Source organism: Colletotrichum phormii (assembly GCF_030913505.1).
Source record: "Colletotrichum phormii strain CBS 102054 chromosome Unknown BDP81scaffold_12, whole genome shotgun sequence".
In the NCBI taxonomy this organism is placed as follows: Eukaryota; Fungi; Ascomycota; class Sordariomycetes; order Glomerellales; family Glomerellaceae; genus Colletotrichum; species Colletotrichum phormii.
The window spans coordinates 1,339,014-1,358,058 of NW_026851454.1; the positions used below are offsets into that span (position 1 = coordinate 1,339,014).

Here is a 19,045-nt window from a genome sequence, read left to right on the forward strand (position 1 = left end):
GTTCTGGAGCATGTGTATGATAGGACTTTGACATGTCTATTATGTTGCATAAGTACATAGGCAAGGTAGCTGATATTGATGTGGATATTTTCCAATTCGTGAGTCGAGTCCATCAGTTGTGGAATGAAATCACCTGCTCACTATGTCAGGTTGATGTGCCTGAGACCTGGTGTGAGAACTTGCCAAATCGCGGCTCTCCGTAAGCTGCACGTGCTTGGAGCCATCGACCTTATCAAAGAATGAGTGAAGCAATACCATTCAGCACATTCAGCACGAGATTCATCGATTGCGGTCGACTAGCACCCCATGAAATTCCATGTCAAGATTCGCCCTTGGTGGTGCAACCAGTACGTGCGTATCAAAGGGAAGGAAGATTTATTCTTACAAGACGCGGCTTCTGTAGCCTCCTATCCTGCTGTGTTACTTTATGCATCATCTTCGGATGGCGAGGGCTCAAAAGCTAACCGTGCTGGAAAAATGCGACTGGCTGATTACTCATTGGGACCATGTGTTACGAAGGCGAGACACGGTGATGATCTTGGCTTCCGGAATGGCAATGTTCCTTGGTCTCTTTCAGTTCAACGAAGAGCTGGGTACATGCTGAGGAACGGGAAGAAACCACAGAAACGGATTCGCAAGACATCTGGAATCCTGGATGATACAATGTACTGCTCATATCGAAGCCTGTATTACGTTGTCAACTTGTCTACAGCTACCATTTGGTCGAAGCACACAGCTCATCCGAGTCACAGCCGCTGCCGGAAAGAAGAAAAGTGCCTCGTCAGATCACACGGCCAAAAATCAATCTTCCGTACTCTAGAAAGCAAGTCACATAAAGCATGATTCTCATAGACCGGAGGGTTATATAGCCGAAAGGGCATTGGAGCCGAACAGCTAGTCGAACCGAACCTCGACTTGAATTAGATGCAGATCAGGCGCTCGGCGTTCAGGCGACAAATAGACGGAGGGGCAATGGTATTAATAGAAAGCCCATCGCCTGCCAATGCCATCGGTGTTGAAAACTGTAGAGGCCAACGTCATTGTCAGGTGAGGAGTCAAAAAAGATGTTTGCAAGGTGCCCATGCATTTCCAGTTTCGTCGTCGACCCCGTAGTGGATCAGGTTGAGCCAGAGCTTACCCCGGATACTACCACGCGACACCCTCTCTCTCCTGACTCCTCACTGCTGTTCGTCGCGAGCGTGTCGGTAAAAGTTGACTTGTTTGTTTGTAGGCAGGTTGAGCCAGATTTTGTCCTTGTGTCGATCACGACTGTTCCGTGGCCGAGCCGCCACGCGTGGTTGGCCATTGAAGCAAATGGGCTCTGGGCTCGCCAAGAGTTGCGCTGTCGGGCTGACGCAAGTTCATGCACACTTCCGCATCCAAAATCGGAACCGCGGTCTGCTACTACATGTGTTGAGCAAAGATCAGCTCCATCCTCATCACAGTCTTGTCGCCGTAGGAATCCTACGGCAAAGGAACACGAAGTTGCACCGAGGGGTAGGCAGGAGATGCAACAGCAGTCGGCGGCGCAATCAAGAAAAGACGAAAAATGTTTCCAGGCTCAGACAAGGCCCCCCTACCATGTTTCTAATTCTCTCCGTCCTCGAAGCGCCATGGTGGAGTTTCTGGTGGGCAAGCGTCGGAAACTAGCACACTTCGGTGCTCAAATCTGCCAACAGCTCTTCGTACCTATTCGTGGGTTGCTCGCAGTCGCATTCTCGGTGGTTTCAGACACCAAAAAGAGGGCGTCTCCGGGCCAAGCCGCCAAGAAGCGCGTCAAACACGACCGAGGGTTTTGGTGCGGCACGGCGGGTTCACCAGAGTGACAGCGGCCGGGGTCCGTCTGAAACCCCCCGAATATGGAACGGGTGTGGTTCACGGCTCGCCTGCTCAGAGACTTCATAGTCACCTTGCCAGCTGAGAAACTCCCCGTTGTCCGGGCCTCTTCGACCCCTTGGGTGTAACTGTGCGGCGTACTGAGGCTGGTGAAGAGGAGCTAGAACTGGGCAAACACTGCTGCTGATGGTTCTAGCGGCTGCGCCAGAGTCATGTCAAGCCACCTCTATTCGTAGGGTCCATCCGTGTGAACGTCCCCCGGAGCGTTCCCTCGCGTGCGCCTGTCGCACCAGAGACCAGTGCCCACTGTCCCTCAGTGCATGAGCCGCCCGCAGCTCGTAAGAGAGGCACATCTCGAACCCCCTTGCCCGTTCTTCTTGGAAGTTGTTTGATGTGGGAGACATCTTTGCATGGATGTCTCCGAACTTGTCCATGGGGTTGGGCAAGATGATCGACACAGCGAGAATTGATAACATGGAGCAAATGCCGCCCAGCCCAGCGTGACGTCTCTTTTGGTTCTTGTTGTTTCTGCTTCTGCTTCTGTCCAAGATCTCGGTGAATCGTGACTCTTTTTCTCATGCGGCGCTTGCGTCCTTTTTCCTTTCTTGTCGGTTTCTTCTAGATTTGCAGCTGTGCTGTTTTCTCTCTTCACTCACTCGCTGGTCGATTTTATTTCGTTACTGGTTCGCAGTACAGTCTGTGGGAAACGCGAAGACTCGGAGTTATGGAGGCAACTGCGACTTGGTCTACTTTGAGGTATGGGGTCAACTAAGCATTCTCGCAGTCTTTTAGTGAGAAACGCTAACCGGTATTAACAGACAGCGGAGGAGGAGATCAGCGCCTAAATTCCCTGGCAGACCTCGTCACAATCTAACTCGTAGGCAAAGCCCAGCACCACCGCCCGCAAAGGAAGAGGAGGCAGAGGAAGCAGACGGGGAACAAGAGGCTGGCGGCAAGCAGGAAGAGGAAGAGGACGAGGACGAGGAGGCCAAGCCTAACCAGCCCGCCGACCAACAGAAGGAACAGGAAGACGAGAAAGAGGAGAAGGGGGAGGAGCCTGCGAACGGCGCAGCCAAGGAGGCCGAGAGCGACTCAGAAGCGGGCGGCCAAGCCGGCGCAGCATCATCAGCAAGCGACTCCGACGCACCACAACCGGGCGCGCCGCCCGGCCAGTCCTCCGACTCGAGCAGCGACTCAGAACAAGAACAACCACCCCCAGCAGTACCGCCGCCGCCAGGAGCAACTCCGGCCCCTCCTCCGAGTGTACAGCCGCCTCCGGCCGCACCATCTCTCCCGCCTCCGGCAGCTCAAGGGTCTCCGATCCCATCGGCAGTCCTGAACCCGGTGTTGCCGGCAAGCTTGCCGCCCGCAAGAGGCTTCATCACTCTTGTCCCCGGGGCGCCGCCTCCATCTAACCCACCGCCTCAAGAAGCTCCCGCGCAACAATCGGCCCCGGCCGTGACACCGTCGAACCCTCCTGCTCGCCAACCGCAAAACCCTCCGCCTGCCAGTCAGTCTTCGGCACCGCCATCACCGCCTCCTCCACCCACCGCCGAAACTACTCCTTCAACGAATCTGCCGCCACCGCCAGTCGAAAATGCGGCGTCTGGAACTCCACAGCCAGAACTTCTCCCGCCAAGCTCACAAGTCGAGGCTTCCAACGCGCCATCAGCATCGGCTGCGCCTGCTGATGGCACAGACCGCGGGTTTGCCATCGGAGTCTCCTTCGCCGTTGTCGGTAAGTCATCAGAACTCTCGCATTCTAGACCAGAATTTTGACCAAAGGTTACAGCCATCATCGGACTGCTCATAGGCGCAGTAATTTTCGGCGTAAAGCGCTACAAGAGGAAGAAGAAGGTCGCGGCCGTAGCAACAAACATGACACAAAATACGTCACCAGGGAATAACGGCTTTGTCGCACGCGAATCAGCCATCCTGCGTCAACCGAAACGCAGCACCCGCGAGATAGAGCGCGCCATGGTCACAACCTTCAGACAAACCAAGATTGCAAATCGGACCACCAAGGAGATGGAAGAGCAGATGATGGAGCAGTTCAAGACCGACAGAGCATCAAAGATGGAGGCTTCATCCGCCAGACCTCTACCGAACTCCCCGACAACGAACGCGGCTGCCGCGGCTCCGCCTCTTCCCAGCATGCCCAACAACAACGATCCTATTGGAAACACGAGGAACATGCAAGTGGAGAGCTTTTACTACGAAAAGTCCATCAACGAGCCGGCGGTTCCCGCGCCGCTGAGGATCAGCACGGCGCAACGACGGCCGCCGACAGCGGTTTCCACGGCGAGGGTGCCGTACCCTGCTTCCACTTACGATATGTACCAGGAAGTAGGACAGGGTCCGTACCGGGAATCTATCAATGTTGGATACCAGCCCAACAACGGCTATCGACCATACAACCCGGACAACTTTTACCGACCGCAGCCGGGTCAGCTACCCCGAGCGGAGAGGGGACCTGATGGACGATTCTCTCCCGAAATGGGATATCGCGGTTGAGGTGCGCAATGTCGCGGCAAGCCCACACGGTCATTACTGAGAGCACACGGCGACATTTTTTCTCGGGCTGGGATCAACCCACGATATTAAATCATACCAAGGATCGGATGATGGACCCTCCGAACCAGACCTTGCGAACCACACACACTGTACTCAGGCATAGATGAGATGACTGCTGTCACACATCTTATTTGTCTCATCTATCACTATTTCTTTTCCTTTCTTGTTGAATACCCCGAGCGAAGATTGCCGTCCACGATGTACTATACTTAAATTTGCAATAATATCACGAACCATAACGATTGAAACATTTCCACAAGTGCATCAATATGCCCTCTGTGACAGCCGCTGAACATTTCACCATAAAAGCAGAAAGCATCATGAGTTGAGTCCCGGCATTTTCATCGCCCCCTCGACGCCCATCTCTTCATCCCGGCCTAAATTCGTTTCCTCTAGACGCCCAGAGGATCCACAAAGCAGGTCGAGACGCACGCCTCCTGAAACAGATATCGTGACAAACCCCTGCCACAGCCCGAGATAGGCTTGTCAAAAGTTCCCGATCTCTAAACCCATAATAAAAGTCGCACAAGGGTGGAGTAGGAATTGGCGATGTCGCTGGCACCTGCGCACGCTCAAAGGCCGGTCAACACGGATCTTGGCCGCGTCCTCGGAATCGTCTCTCCTTGTGGTAGCGGCGAATTTACAGCAACATGCCGAAAGCAGATCGAAAATGGGTCAGCAGACTACTTTTTATAATATCCCTTCGAGAACAATGGTGATACCTTATTCTATGAATTATCTACGTCATCTACCATAACCCCTTCAATCTTTGTCGTTTGTAAGAACATCGTCCTGTCTGAAACAATTTTGATTACTGGCTCCTTTGGCTCCTGACTCTCCAAAGCAAGGTCCAGAGGCGTCTTCCCGGAACTCATGGAAAGACTGGCGTCAACCTTTCCTGAATCAAGCAGTTATTGGGCAGTCTTCTGTTTTCTAGACTTTAACTGCGCTACTGCCTGACCGACCCTCTCTTCTAGGGCTTCGTTAGCTTCATTAGCCTTATTGATCTTATATTCCCAAAACTCCCACAGGCAGCGATTTATTATACGAGAGCTCGATTCCGAGCCCCTTTTCGTTGCTGATAATCCTACGCCTATTCTGTCTAACTAGACATAGGATATCGCAACATAAGTATCCTTTAAGTCTATAAGCTGGACTAAATCGTTAAGTCTAGAGCTTTTGCCATAACGCCAGGTAGTGGAATGACCTTAGTTAAGGCCTCATCAATTTGTTTCATATCGAACTCTAACGGGGAATCTGAACGTTCTCTATCTGGTTCCAAGTATGTATACATCTGCTTTATCTTCGTACTATCAACGGCGGCTTGCTGACAGAATCTAAACTAAGGAGAAGAGATTTATAAGCGAAGCTTCCGCGGAGGTGGAGCGTAGAAGTAGGGGGTCCGCGCGGTCAATCGTGGTAGAATATCCGGGCGAAGCCTATGCTCACGCCATCGCCCTTTAAACCGCATCTTCAGTATCTCATGTGGTGTGATGACCTTCAGAAGCATCGACATGACTTCTAACAGTAGCCTGAACTTCTGAACAAACGATATCATGCGTCGACTGAAGGACTTAGTCCATCGCTGATAAATACGGGATTGGTGCCACAGTTCCAGGACTGTTGGTAGAACGGACGGTAGGATTGCAGAAGCAATGTAGGTAAGTATTGGAACAAGAATGAACGACATCAGAAAGGCTGGTAATTCTTGGACCTTCTGGCCGTTTCCGGTCTCATTTAAGACAGGAAGCGCCCAGAATGTCTGTGGTTCGCCGTTAGGCCTAATTGGACTCATACTAAATGTGCAAAGGAGGTAACGTACTGCCAAAAACCCTAGCGGTGTGTATATAATAGTGACGATGGTAAACACATAGATGGCTTGATTGAGAGATCTCGCGTCGTTGGATTCTCGTAATGATGTCGCGCTAAAAATCTTCGGGCTGTTAGCCAAGTGAAGGGGCATGTAGGGCTCTCAACTCTTACTCCATCTCGGAGACGGGTTATGTCTTCGGCCTGGCCTTGAACTCGCAGAGAAAGCCTGTCCGAAATAGCGTTGAAAATATCAGAAGTGATCTTCCAATTCGATAGAATCTCATTTCTAACCGTTTCTGTCTACCTAGGTAATGCTATCTAACCGCTCGTAGTCCAAGCAGCTACCCGATTGGTTCAATGTTGTTTTTCTCTCTGCCCCTATGAAATTTCACTGATGTAACGTTTCTGTATGATGGGCTTTTGTGGGAACACTGATGACACCTTGGGTACATGTAGTCCCCTGAAGTCCGTTGCTGAGGTCGCTGTGAACGAAGGGTCTTGGAGTTATGTTATGATCAGGTGTGTCGGCCCTCTCTTTGAGGTTCCCCAGCTATAATAGGATCCAGCAGTCAGACAGATGAGTTGCTTTCGCAATTTCTTCAACTACCAAGCTGTGTGGCCCCCATCTACGCGGACATCAGATCCAGTCATGAAACTGCTGGCATCACTGAGCAGAAAGATGATGGGACCTCTGTACTCGTGCGCCTCACTCAATCTCATCAACATGTTGCCATTGATCCATTCTCTCTCCATCTCAGGGTTACTGAGTGGTTTGTCAGTCATTCGTGTGCGGATGTACCCGGGCGAGATCGAGTTCACCCGAATGAGTGGTATGTCTACGCGGCTACCCCACTCAGCGGCAAGAGAACGAGCCATCTGAACAACTGCTGACTTTGACGAATTGTAGGCCACGGTATCAACGCCCTGGAAATTTGATTAGAGTCTTCCTCTACTTTAAGCAGACCGTCAACTTGCCTTGTTGCTCCCATGAGCACTCATACTCGCAATGAGGACGATACTTCCGGCCGATCCTTGTCTTTGAATCTCCTGAGCCGCAGCTTGCGCGCAGATAAGTGTCCCGATGACGTTGATGTCCACGATGCGTCTCGCTATGTCGATCGGAAAGTCGATGGATGGTGCATCACCTGAAATACCAGCACAGGCGACCAACCCCATAAAGGGGAACCGTATCTTCTTCATAGACTCCGCGAAGACAGACTTTACGTTTTCTGCGTCCGTAATATCGCACCTGTAGTACCACGCTTGTGTCCCGTGACTCTTGGACACGTCGAGCACACGACCTAGACGCGGAAGACATTCAGCTCAGTCATAGGGGAAGTTGTGATTGAGAAGCCGCTGAAGGAAGGTATAAGGAGCTTACTCCAAGGTTTCTCGAGAGGACTCTCCTGTCGGTCAATGCATATGACATCTCCGCCGCTTTCTAGCACGGAGCGAGCAACTTCCAAACCCATAGAACCTCCACCACCGGTTACTACGGATGTTAGAACATTCAGGTACTTGAGGAAACATGGCGATTCGCACTCAATATGGTCCGCTCATCAAGCCTGAAGAGCTCACTCACTGACTTCTCCGGGTCACCCACTGATGGTTTGGTTTCTCTGACGCTTGATGACATCGTGCTCGACGTGTAGAGGTGACTGGTGATTACATGTAATCACTTATCAACCTGAATTTCGATCGCGCAACAGGAGTTCTACCAACGCACTCAGAGACCATTAAAAAGGTGAAGGTGTGCTAGAAGGATGGTGGCTCTCCCTCACTCGTGTTAAGGTGGGTGAGGATGCGAGGATGATGATTTCCGGTCAAACTTCAGCTCAAATTTAATTCCCCGCATCAGCGTCTCCGTTGCCCGCAGCCTGCAGATTTACTTCAGACCGTACTGTTTGGCTGTTTAGCACGTTACTTCCTGCAGGAGACCAATCATCTTACCTAGTCACATGCATGTCCATCTGTACGTTGGTCACACAAAGTTACGAACGTTCTGGAGGTTTGTTAGCGAAGACATCAAATGTGCGCCAGGTACTTATGAAGCGGCATGTGTGTCGTTAATGCGCTCTTAGATATTATCCTATTCTCTGCTTTCTCCTAACCCACACTTCTTTGTCTATGCTCTCTGTGTCTGCAAGAGAATCTCCTATTGGTATTGAACCTATTGATGCTGTATCGCGCAACTGGACCTCCCAGATACCCAGCTTATATCGCGCGCGGTCTGCCATGCCGGAGAATAAATCAAACGACCATCCATGCTTCGGACAAGTCAACCCTGCGCTCAAAACAATTCCAAAGTCTTCGATATCGAACGGTGTGCCATGTGAGAGCGGATATGAAGAATGTGGGCATTTCTACAGAAGTTTTAGTCGGATCTATAGCATGTGTGCTTCCGTAATGAAAAGAAAAGACTCACATGGTCGACGGCGTGAAACTTCCCCTTAAATTTGAAAACTAAGACCTGATCCTTCAAATCGCCTTCGAGCTCGTCGTAGTTTAGGACATCTGGTGCCAAGAGCACCTCTGTACTCCGCGAGGGATCCGACTTCCGCACTTGGAACACCTTGCAACCAGACTTGAGATCTGTGCCACAGAAACGGAGATCTGATAGGTTGCTCTCATCGGATCCGAGATCGGGGAATGATGAGTCGAGGCCAGCAAAAAACCATCCTGCTGTGGAGCGCGATCGACCTCCAAAGGCATTCATCATTTGTTAAACTTGATTAGAGAGCCCTTGGGCATGGATATGTTTGACGCGGATTTGTCTTCTGTCGGTATCGCGAACGTGGCGGTAGTGCCGTGAACTTCGTGGCGGGCATCACGTCCGGATTGATTCCTTTGATGATTTTGGGAAGGTCACGTGTTATTGCACGTGAGTGGAACCGTCTCCTTTTGGTCCGCTAGAGTCCCGCAGTTGACAATGCCCAAGTCCAGGTATTCATTAAAGCCGATGACGTCGCTATCTTGGCAAGCTCAACATCACTAGAGAACAACTGTGACATCCTAACCAAGGAATGGAAAGAAACCTTAGGATGGGGCGCGACGGAAGGAATCACTTTTGACCTCGATAAGTCCGAACTGATCCACTTCACCAAGACACGAAAAGACGGAAACCCATCAATCACAGTAGGTTTGCCGGATGGGAGGTATCATATAGTTCAGGCTATTAAAGAAGGCTCTTCTCTACGCTGGCTCGGCGTTCACTTCGACCGTAAACTCATATTCAAGAGTTACGTAAGAAACCTCTCTGCAAAAGCATGCTAAGTAGTCAATGGACTATGGGGACTAGGGAACACTGTCTGGGGCGCGCCTGCGTACTTACTTCGTCGAGCGATCACCTCTTGTGTATTACCTACTTAGTACTATGCATCTGAAGCATGGTGGCCCGGCAAGAGCCGGATAAAGAATGGACGTATTATTTCGAACGGGTTTGGTAGTCTGCTACACTAACTGGACGCGACGCAAACCAAAGCCATCAGAGCGATGGTCCCCGTATACAGAACTACGCCTGTACCGATCCTACAGCGCGAGGCGGCTCTACCCCCAGCAGAGGTGATACTGGACGCGAAGCTCCACACAGCGTCCACCAGAATCCATCGTCTGGACGAGCGACACCCTCTCCGAACGAGACTCAGGGACAAATCAGGACCAGACTCACGGCTACGACGAATAGCAAGCCTCGTAAGCAAAAATATCGAATACATCGATCCGTTAGAACTCCCCCCTTGGGAGCAACTAGCGGACTGGCAGACAGCCCTCGCCAGGGTCGGCTACGAACCTAATAAGACCAAAGAAGAACAGGCCCTCTCCTTTGCAGGCAGGATGGCAACTTTCTCCAAGCGGGACATTGTTGTCTATACTGACGGGTCCCAGATGTCGGACGGCAGCAGCACCTCCGCCGGAGCAGGCTGGGTAGGGTACCAAGCTACACGGTAGATCTTCCGCGGATCCGAACCACTCGGCTCCCAAACTGAGGTGTATGACGCGGAGGCACATGCTGCGTATCACGGCCTGATGGAAGCCACCCGGGCTCCTACGGCTCGTATGGCAGATAACGTCCACATCTGCCTCGACAACCTCGCAGTCGCGGCTAGACTATACTGTCAGAGCCCTCCCGGATAGGGGCTAGTAAGAGGTAGTAAGGAGTCCAAGCAACAAAGGAACAGCTCAGATATATATACAGCGCAGGGAGTACACGTCGAGGGAGGAGCAGACTTCAGTAATTCATCATTCTACCCCTAACTGCAGTTGGCCTCTGAGAGCTTCCACCCTGCGTCAACATCCCAACTTGACATATACTCCCAGAGCACAGGAAGCAGCCAGGCTAGATTTAGGGCCTTCAATAGGCTCTCTTCCTCCTGGACTCGGAGATAAAGAGAGAGCTGGACAACCCCCGGCAGGGTTTATGTTTGGTGGTGCCCTGGGCACACGGGAGTACCAGGAAATGAAGAAGCGGATGCTCTAGCCAAGGAAGCCTGCAAACTAATCCCAAAATCACAACCATAGCCCTCATTAGCGCACCTAGAAAGGCAAGCTAAAGTAGCTACCTTCCAAGCCTTTGCCAGAAAATGGCTGTCCCAATGCCCTCGGCAATATGCCGACCTCGAGATAATTCTTCACCCCAAGCCGCCCGAACTTCGCCTCCCTCGGCACTTACTAGGAAGGCTATACGCAGCAAGATCCCATCATGGAGACTTTGCAGCATACCACGAGAGATTCGCTCATCAAGATGCGTTGCTCAATTGCAGCTGTGGGAAACCCAAGACACCAGTCCATTTCTACTTCTGCAAGCGTGGACGCAAGGCTACACCGCGCTACCTCCGCCAACGTATGGCCAAAGCAAGCATTGATTTCTTGCTAGGTTCTGCTAAGGGAGCCTCTCTTCTATGCGAATGGATAGAGGAGACCAATTTCTTTTCCGAAATTTGCCCGAGTCATTGAACAGGAACGTTAGGTGAAGACGGTAGCCTGTAACATAGTTTAGATTAGCATAGACCATGTCGGCATAGCGCCCGGCACGTCCTTTTGTTACCAGACGTTAAATACATCATCATCATCATCATCATCAGGTATTCATTAAAAGAAATGAACATGATCCTGGTATCAGTAGCAAGAGTTTCAAAGCAGCAGCTTACTTGGATGCCCTTGAACGGATATTTCTGTCCGCTGTGTATTACTTGACTGTGAATCCAATAAAGAAGTGCAAAAGGATTGTGTTTGCTCCGGGCAATAATCCGAGTCTAATCCAGATTTTGCCTAGATAATTGTAAAAGTAAAAGCGAATGAGATTTGCTCCATGTTATCAGTCCCAAACTTTCTAGACTATGTACTTGGTTGCTCGGACTTATTGGGAAATATCATTGGTAAGGTTGTAGGCCATGTCGCCGAACCTACCATTTCTGGCGGCCCGACCCTCTGCTATCGAATAAGCACAACCTCATTCCCACGTGGAGACAATGTGTTCTTTGAACTAAAGTGAACTCTAGCATGGCCTAGACTCATGGCAGCTTGTCCATTGCAGTGGCGGAGGAGGTAGAGGTGTATTGCTGGAGGCAGCCATGGCGCGATATCTAGACTGCTTCTAGCCCAAGGGCAAGCCACCCCATCAGAGCCTTTCAGAAACCACAGCACACTTAGGAATTGGAAGTTGTGAGGGTGTTTGTGAGTGTTACCTAGTAATTGTGGTTTTGTGATGTAGAGGTTCTCCTTTGCGAGTAAACCTACTTCAAGTTATTCAGTAAAGAAGCAAATGACCGTTAATTATCAATTGTCTAGTTTTCAGGTCTGTTATAGACCCCTGCCCCGTGTCTCTTTCTCCGTCTGACAGCGTGGAAGTCAGTCGACAAAGAGCGCCGAGCATGCCTGTCCGGGATGTTGATGTCTTGGCTGTCTCGCATCTCGTAAGCGATGACAACTCGACCGGGAAACCGCCTCAAACGACTTCACCCGTTCCATGTACTTGGTCGTGTAAGTGGAAGTGTCAAAGTGGCTAGATCCGCATGCCACGCGTAGAATACTTTGATTTCTAACAATGAGCCCGGGTTCTAGATCCAAGGCCACAACCTCACAGCTTTCTATCGAGTCAACTCCCGCGACACATGGCTCACAACATGACGCGCTCCGAAGCTTGCTACCCGACTTCCCTGGGCTCTTGGCACGGGTACGGGTGCCATGGACGGAAAGGCCTCTTTGTGTTGAAGCCTGAAGGCTTATGGTGGTCCCCTCGCTTATGGGATCGCGGCCGACTCTGAGTCTCTCTTGCTGATTCGTCGCTTTGCGAAGTGCGAGTGCGAGTCTAGCTGGATGCAAGTCGGACTAGTATAGGTCCCAGACTCTCGGGACGTCGATCGGCCTGGCCGTTTAGCCCGGAATGTCTGACTGATATCAGCAGAGACACATGGCATGACGCCTCCCTGCCCCCTCCCTTGTCCGCGTTGAGATTCTTCATGGCCGAACGGGGTATAGTTTGCGGCCGGGCCAGGGTAGCGCGATCCCGCTCTCCCCATATGCGGGATGTCAACCGTATGCCACGATGAAGTATGTTGTGTCTTGACCCATTTTGTATAATGCGAAGCGAAATGCTAAGGAATCAAAGGGCTGTTAGGTGCTGCATAGAGCGTTTCCACCTTCTGAATTAATCCTAACGTTCTGGATTAGATCCGATATGGATGAATCTTTGAGAGTGTTCCACGTGTCTCATCTCCCTCTTTTACGGCCGTCGTTCGCTTGGCCGGATGATCACAGACGCAAGCGGCAACTCCTCATTCGACCGCTCACGGAATGCCCCCAGACATAAGTACTACCTCCTGCGCCCCAAGATCTCAACGTCTTCTCCAAGCATCGAGCTGTCTCATGTGACACCCGTCTTCCATCCCTAGCGTCTTCCTCTTAACTCTCACGTCGGCATCATGTCTGCAACTCAGCTCCCGAACGGCTATAAGTCGTTCGGCCCGAAGGCCAACTGCACTCTCGACGTATGCCCGCTCGAGGCCAGTCTACTACGCTATCGCCCTTCAGTACCAGTCAATGGAACATTCATCGGACTCTTTGCTCTGGCCATGGTCATCCATACTATTCAGGGCCTTCGGTCCAAGAACTGGGGGTTCATGGCTAGCATGATCGGTGGATGCTTGCTCGAGATTGTCGGCTATGTTGGGAGGCTAATTCTCAACGATAATCCGTTCTCCTTTGGTGGATTTCTTTTGCAGATCAGTGAGTGCCATCGATGTCCCTATGGCATGACTTGATCTAATCTCTTCTCGTCTCAGTCTGCATCACTGTCGGACCGGTGTTCTTCTGCGCTGCTATCTATGTCATGCTATCTAAAGTGTAAGTCCAACTTGCCGAGACTATCAATCATCCAGTCTTTTGGAGCTCTTGACTAACCTTGGAAGCGCAGAATCATCCACGTCGATCGATCGATATCCAGATTCAACCCGAGATTATGCTACTACCTCTTCATCCCGTGCGACATCGTATCCCTCATCCTACAAGCAACTGGCGGGGCTCTATCCAGCATTGGAAACGATAAGGCGGCCGTACAAAGAGGTGTCAATGTCTCCTTGGCGGGGCTCATCTTTCAAGTCGTCTGTCTCGTCGCCTTTTGTGCTCTCTTCGCAGACTACCTCATCACCTGCATGAGGTCGAATGCTCGACAACGCATGACGAAAAACATGAAAAACTTCTTGGCGTTCCTCTTCATCTCCACCATCCTGATCCTGGTACGATGCTCCTACCGTATCGAGGAACTGAAGGAGGGATACTTCAGCCCCATGTTCCGGAACCAACCCTTGTTCATTGGTCTTGAATCTTCGTGAGTCATTCTACACCCAGAATGCCACTCGGTAGTGTGGCTAACACCTATTCTAGTGTCATGGTATTCGCAGTGTTTTGTCTCGTCATCGGAAACCCTGCGATTGGTTTCAGCACAGCTGGAGAGAGGAAGGAATCGACTGCGTCAGAGGCATTCGATCACCTCCCATCGCGGCAGGCTAGCATGCCTATGGAAATGAGCGGCAGAAAAGACACGTTGCCGGGGTCAATCAGCGTATGAATGAATGATGTTCACGAAGACGATCCGCTGCAATATTTGTTCACCAAGATACCAGAACTTTTTAGTTTGCCCAATTTCTTCTCGTATTAACTCAATTCGAAATACTTGTAACCTTAGTTGCATGCTTGATTCTGAGCTTTTCCATCTAACCCATGATAAGGGACATTACACGTAGTTCCCCAGAGGCGTCTTGCAGCTTTCTGCTGTGAGGCTCAAGTTTCAACATCGCACAGATTACAGATTTACCGTTCTTATGGGTCGTAGTTTGTGTGAGTTCCAGATAAACGAATTGACACCGTCTTATGGCAAATTAACCTATGTCGCTGGGACTCTCCAAGTGAAAATAGTTCAAGAGAGACTCACGCCATCAATCATTTCAGACATCCATCTTGCTACTTGGAGCGTGGGATCCTTCGGACTGCGAAGTTCCATCCCGCTCCTGGCGAGTAGACGGCTCAGGGAGCCCACATCTTGTGCACAAGGGATCATTGGCAGCTTGGCAACCGCATCTTCCCGAACTTTGAAATAATTAGCACGGGCTATTCTCTGCAAAGAGTCTAATATTGCCCACTCACAATCGATTGTAAGCAAGAAGAAACCACATAAACGCAATCATCAACATGAATCCGGTGGTGGCGGCAAAACCCACAAGAAATACGGAGGCGTCGGGGTCCATCTCGAATTTTATGGGATCGATTGCTCGATTTGATTATTCTGTCCGTAGATTGGGAGACCTTGAGATGAGTTGAGTGCGACGCTCGTGTGTTCGTGTCTTCAAACTTCTTCGGTCTGCTTGGATGTGTTGGGAGGTGCTATCCGTTCGTATCCTGGACCTCCAGAATATTGAGTGTATGGCGTGGCCTAGAAGAGCCTTAGAGTGTACTCCCTAGCCAGGGAACCGGCCTTTTATTACCCAGGCCGGAGACAAACAGGTGCCGGCCCTCAAACGTCAAGCCTCACGCCTCCCGACTGACAACCCGGAGGACCTGCAGCGACAGCGGAACGCATCTCTGTTAGAACCCTTCTAGTCGGCAGAAGTCTCATAGTTGGGTTCGTGATTACGCATCTTAAGATGATTGCATTCATGATGGGTCGTCTACAAGAGTGAGCCAGGCGCAGAGCACTTCAGCAGGCACTAGAACTGAGAGCTCCCAGTATCCACCATACGGCATTCAGAATACTCATCAATTACAGCCACCCCGTCGTTATGTGTGTCAACACGCCTTTCCATTAGAAAATAATCAATTTCTTCTATGATTCGGCGTACTGGAGCTTAACACTGACCCCATCTCTAGGAGCCATGGTGAAATGAATATCCTTTCTCGGCTCGCCTTGTGCCCCGATCCAGTCCATGCTCTTGAACCTCTGGATGAGTCTCACCAAGAGATAGGCAGATTCTGTAAGGGCGAATTGTTCTGAAGCAAGTTAGCACTCCAATTCAACAACACTGCGAGCGAATCGGCAATAGGTATGAAGCGACTTACGTCCCAAGCAGATCCTCGGGCCCCCGCTGAACGGGATATAATTCCAATCCAGTCGAACCCCCTCCCATCGCTCCGGCTTAAACTCCATCGCATCCGCCCAAACATCCGAGCGCCGATGCAGCAGATACGGCACAAACGTGACCGTCTGTCCCTTCTTGATCACGATGGGCGACAACCCATCGGCTTCGCCACCTCTAGGCAAGACCGTATCCCGAGCCGCATACCGGCTGTTAAGTGGCACGACATTGTACACTCTCAACGTCTCCCGCAGTACAAATTGAAGATACTGTGATGACTTGAGCGTCGCAAAGTCAACACCCTCGGGGTTCTCAGAGTACTCCCCAAACTCCGCCACCACTTCCTCCCGAAGCCTCTTGAACACGACCGGGTGCCGCGCAAGCATCAGCATGACCCACGAGAGCAGCGTCGCCGTGGTATCTCGACCCGCCAGCAGCATCCCGAGGATCTGGTCCCGCAGCTCCCCGCGGTCCCGCGTCTGCTCCACGAGGGTATCCAGCAAGCTGAACTTGTCCGCCGACGGCTTCGCGCGCTTGAGAGCTAGCTGGACATAGTGGTCGACATACCGGCGGATGTAGTCAATGGACTTATTGCCCACGCTGCTGGGTGCCAGAAAGTACAAGCCCTGCAGCCGGGCGCGCATGACGATGTACATCTGCGCCTCGTGGAAGGCCGAGGCAAAGGACATGTCGCTGCCCGCCTGGTCAGCCGCCATAGCTGTCGCCGCGCTTGTTGATGTCGACATCTTGCCCGTCGCAGCGGCCGTTTGTGAGTCGACGCTTTCGCCAAAGAGGAAGCCGGTCGCGGTGTCGAGCGTGAAACGGAAGATCAAGGGCATAATATCAACAGACAGGCCATCGTCATCAGTCTTCTGACCAACAAGAGGCAGGGCCCGGAGCAGAGCTTGCACGGCACGTTCCGTACCCTCAAGGTCGTTGATGTTCTCCCGCGAGAACTGCGGTCGGAAGAGAGATCTCGAGTGTTCCCAGAAGGGCCCATCGTGGGTGAAGATGTTATTGCCCTCCAACGGCTTGAACTGCGCGATTCTGCGCGGGCCGAGCTCAAAGTCACGGAACTTTGTCGCGAGGATGGCCTGGATGTTGACTGGGTCTATGGTGTTCACCTCATCAGGGCCGAAGAAGCCCGTGGTGCTGAAGGTGTCGCCGCACTTCTTGAACTTTTCGGCAATGACATCGTCGAGGATGTCGCCGCCGCTGCGCACGACCTTGAGGGTGTGCCAGACATAGTCGATGCCGAAGGGAAGTTTCGAGGAAAAGTGCTTGGGAAAAGTTGCGCCGTTTGTCTTGGCGAAGAGAAGAATGCGGCGACGGGCGAGGAAAGTTGAGACGATGTAGTAGATCACGAACGCCGGAAGTGCGAATAGCACTACAGGGGAGGAGAACAGCGCCATGATGGGGAAGTTATTTGGAGTCCAACGTCGCCAGATGCAGAATTTGGGAAACTCGTCGTACAACGTACCAACGAGCCGGACCCCCCACGAGATATATATCTCTCTCACGATGCCTGTCAAAACGTGGCCAGGATGGGTACTAGTCGTACAAGGAAGAGGTGGGTTTTGACCCCCGTTATCGACCATGATCGCTGTCGCACTGGCCTCCACTAGAACCCCAGCTCTTTGGAGGTTTCCGAACTGACGAATCGTAGCAGACGGTACTGCGATTACCCGGCGCGGAGACATGAGTGCCAAGGGAGGAACGATTGTTGGCTTAGTGTTTGCGTTGTATCGACAACCTGGACAAACTTCATCTGCAGGAAAAGCATACGCCCCACCAAATGCTGTTTGCTTGACAATCATAGTTGGAGCCCATAGCTTAGGTGCCCGAAGTGATATCATACTTCGGTCGGCAGAGCTCAATTTTGCGACAACTTTTTGGCGCCGGGATATGGCTATACATGTCTTGGTTCGGACTCCAAAGGTCCAGAGCTCGGACTGGATGGGGTAGCGGTCTAGATTTATGGAGCCCCCACAAAGTAGGTTCGTGATGTTGATTCATCACAATCCACCGAGATGCAAAACATGACTCGACTTTGGTAAAGTCGTCCATGACTTCAGCTTACGTTCATGTGCAGTTGAATCGCTATAGGGGATTTTGCGACGTCGAGAGGAAATAAGGTTCTGACTGCCAAGTCCGAGGAATGGTAGCGTTTAGCGGCGCAGCATCGCTTTAGAGTTCGTGCCTTAGGAACGGGGGGTTGACGCCCTACAACTCCGAACGAGATTGTGTCTGCGTTTTGTGTTAACGAACTGGTTCCTGTTCGTGAGGCTTTAGGGATGTCATTTCGCCAAATATAGCCGTCAAGCGCTTGACGTAACGCAAACCTCTGGATACTCGCATCTTCGTTATCAAGAAAGGTGTTGGGCAGCGATTATCAGGTAGGGGGTCAATGGGATGTATTGATGAGTATGAAGAACGAGTGGCTATGGGAATATCCCGACTATCTATATAGTGAGTGGAAGACCCTTTATACTGGCATATCCTTGGCAAACTTAGTCATGCTTGTGTAAGACCATATTGTTTCATAGGCATAGTGTGACAATCGTTGTAACGAGTGTACTGGGATGGGCCTGACACACCCCCCTAGGTTCAAGTCTTTGCTTGAAGCTATTCACACTTCTTCCTGGCCCAGCAGGTGTGTGATGTTAACAAGACGAAGTTGACGAACGAATTCTCGGTGTTTTTGTGCGTTCAGTGGTTTGGTTAGACCATCAGCGATAGTGCTATTGGTATCCATCCACTTGAAAGTGATGTCTCCTTTCCGACAGACTTGGCGAGCCCACAAATTCTGTATATCGATATGTTTCAGCCTGGAGGTTCTGTGAGGCTTATGGTTGCCATCACCTCATCTAGCCAGGCGTTTGTGAACGCATTGACTGCATCTTTTTGCCAGAAACGAAGTCCAAACCTGGCTCCAAGGGCCATCATGGTTCTGAAGGTTCTGGCAGCAAGAGTTGATGCTGAAGTGTCGAGATCGTTCGGCGGTTGAAGATTGCCTTGGACACAAATCCTTGCTTTGAACTTGTGAAGATAGCCGTGCTTGTCGAACTTATAAGTGAACACCCATAATAAGGGGATAATAAAGTGTTTTTCCTTGTCGACGTTGCAGATCTGAACTCTCTTCCATGTGGCGATATCCCAATGGTGTTTTAGCTCAGATTCACAAGCAGCTTTCCATTCCTTGAAGAAGGGGTGCTTTTGAGCCTCTCTCCAGTTTCTGGGAGTTGGAGGAAGATCTCTCT

The 19,045-nt window shown here is 51.3% G+C and overlaps 6 protein-coding genes across 6 annotated transcripts; 3 read left to right on the forward strand and 3 right to left on the reverse strand.

Moving 5' to 3' along the window:
• The first annotated feature begins 174 nt into the window (after positions 1-174).
• BDP81DRAFT_430396 (uncharacterized protein) lies at positions 175-1,012 on the forward strand. Its single transcript, XM_060590605.1, has one exon. The coding sequence runs from the start codon at positions 307-309 to the stop codon at positions 841-843; it is 537 nt and encodes a 178-aa protein (XP_060444456.1). The 5' UTR covers positions 175-306; the 3' UTR covers positions 844-1,012.
• Positions 1,013-2,560: 1,548 nt separating this feature from the next.
• Positions 2,561-4,350, forward strand: BDP81DRAFT_462017 (uncharacterized protein; the record flags this gene model as incomplete). Its single annotated transcript, XM_060593850.1, has 3 exons — positions 2,561-2,592; positions 2,655-3,574; positions 3,629-4,350. 3 exons carry the CDS (start codon positions 2,561-2,563, stop codon positions 4,348-4,350), a joined length of 1,674 nt encoding a protein of 557 aa, XP_060444457.1.
• Positions 4,351-6,463: 2,113 nt separating this feature from the next.
• On the reverse strand, positions 6,464-8,029 carry BDP81DRAFT_430399 (oxidoreductase). The gene is made up of 4 exons (XM_060590606.1): positions 7,765-8,029; positions 7,604-7,714; positions 7,198-7,523; positions 6,464-7,146 (listed from the first exon to the last, which is right to left on the reverse strand). The coding sequence occupies exons 1-4, from the start codon at positions 7,856-7,858 to the stop codon at positions 6,826-6,828; spliced, it is 852 nt and encodes a 283-aa protein (XP_060444458.1). The 5' UTR covers positions 7,859-8,029; the 3' UTR covers positions 6,464-6,825.
• Positions 8,030-8,306: 277 nt separating this feature from the next.
• BDP81DRAFT_321527 (Rieske domain-containing protein) lies at positions 8,307-8,938 on the reverse strand (the record flags this gene model as incomplete). The annotated part of the gene is made up of 2 exons (XM_060584621.1): positions 8,307-8,585; positions 8,648-8,938. 2 exons carry the CDS (start codon positions 8,936-8,938, stop codon positions 8,307-8,309), a joined length of 570 nt encoding a protein of 189 aa, XP_060444459.1.
• Positions 8,939-13,139: 4,201 nt separating this feature from the next.
• Positions 13,140-14,284, forward strand: BDP81DRAFT_322433 (parasitic phase-specific protein PSP-1; the record flags this gene model as incomplete). Its single annotated transcript, XM_060584697.1, has 4 exons — positions 13,140-13,443; positions 13,500-13,560; positions 13,631-14,044; positions 14,101-14,284. 4 exons carry the CDS (start codon positions 13,140-13,142, stop codon positions 14,282-14,284), a joined length of 963 nt encoding a protein of 320 aa, XP_060444460.1.
• A 1,251-nt stretch (positions 14,285-15,535) lies between these two features.
• On the reverse strand, positions 15,536-17,197 carry BDP81DRAFT_322390 (cytochrome P450; the record flags this gene model as incomplete). The annotated part of the gene is made up of 2 exons (XM_060584694.1): positions 15,536-15,699; positions 15,769-17,197. The coding sequence occupies 2 exons, from the start codon at positions 17,195-17,197 to the stop codon at positions 15,536-15,538; spliced, it is 1,593 nt and encodes a 530-aa protein (XP_060444461.1).
• Positions 17,198-19,045: the final 1,848 nt, after the last annotated feature.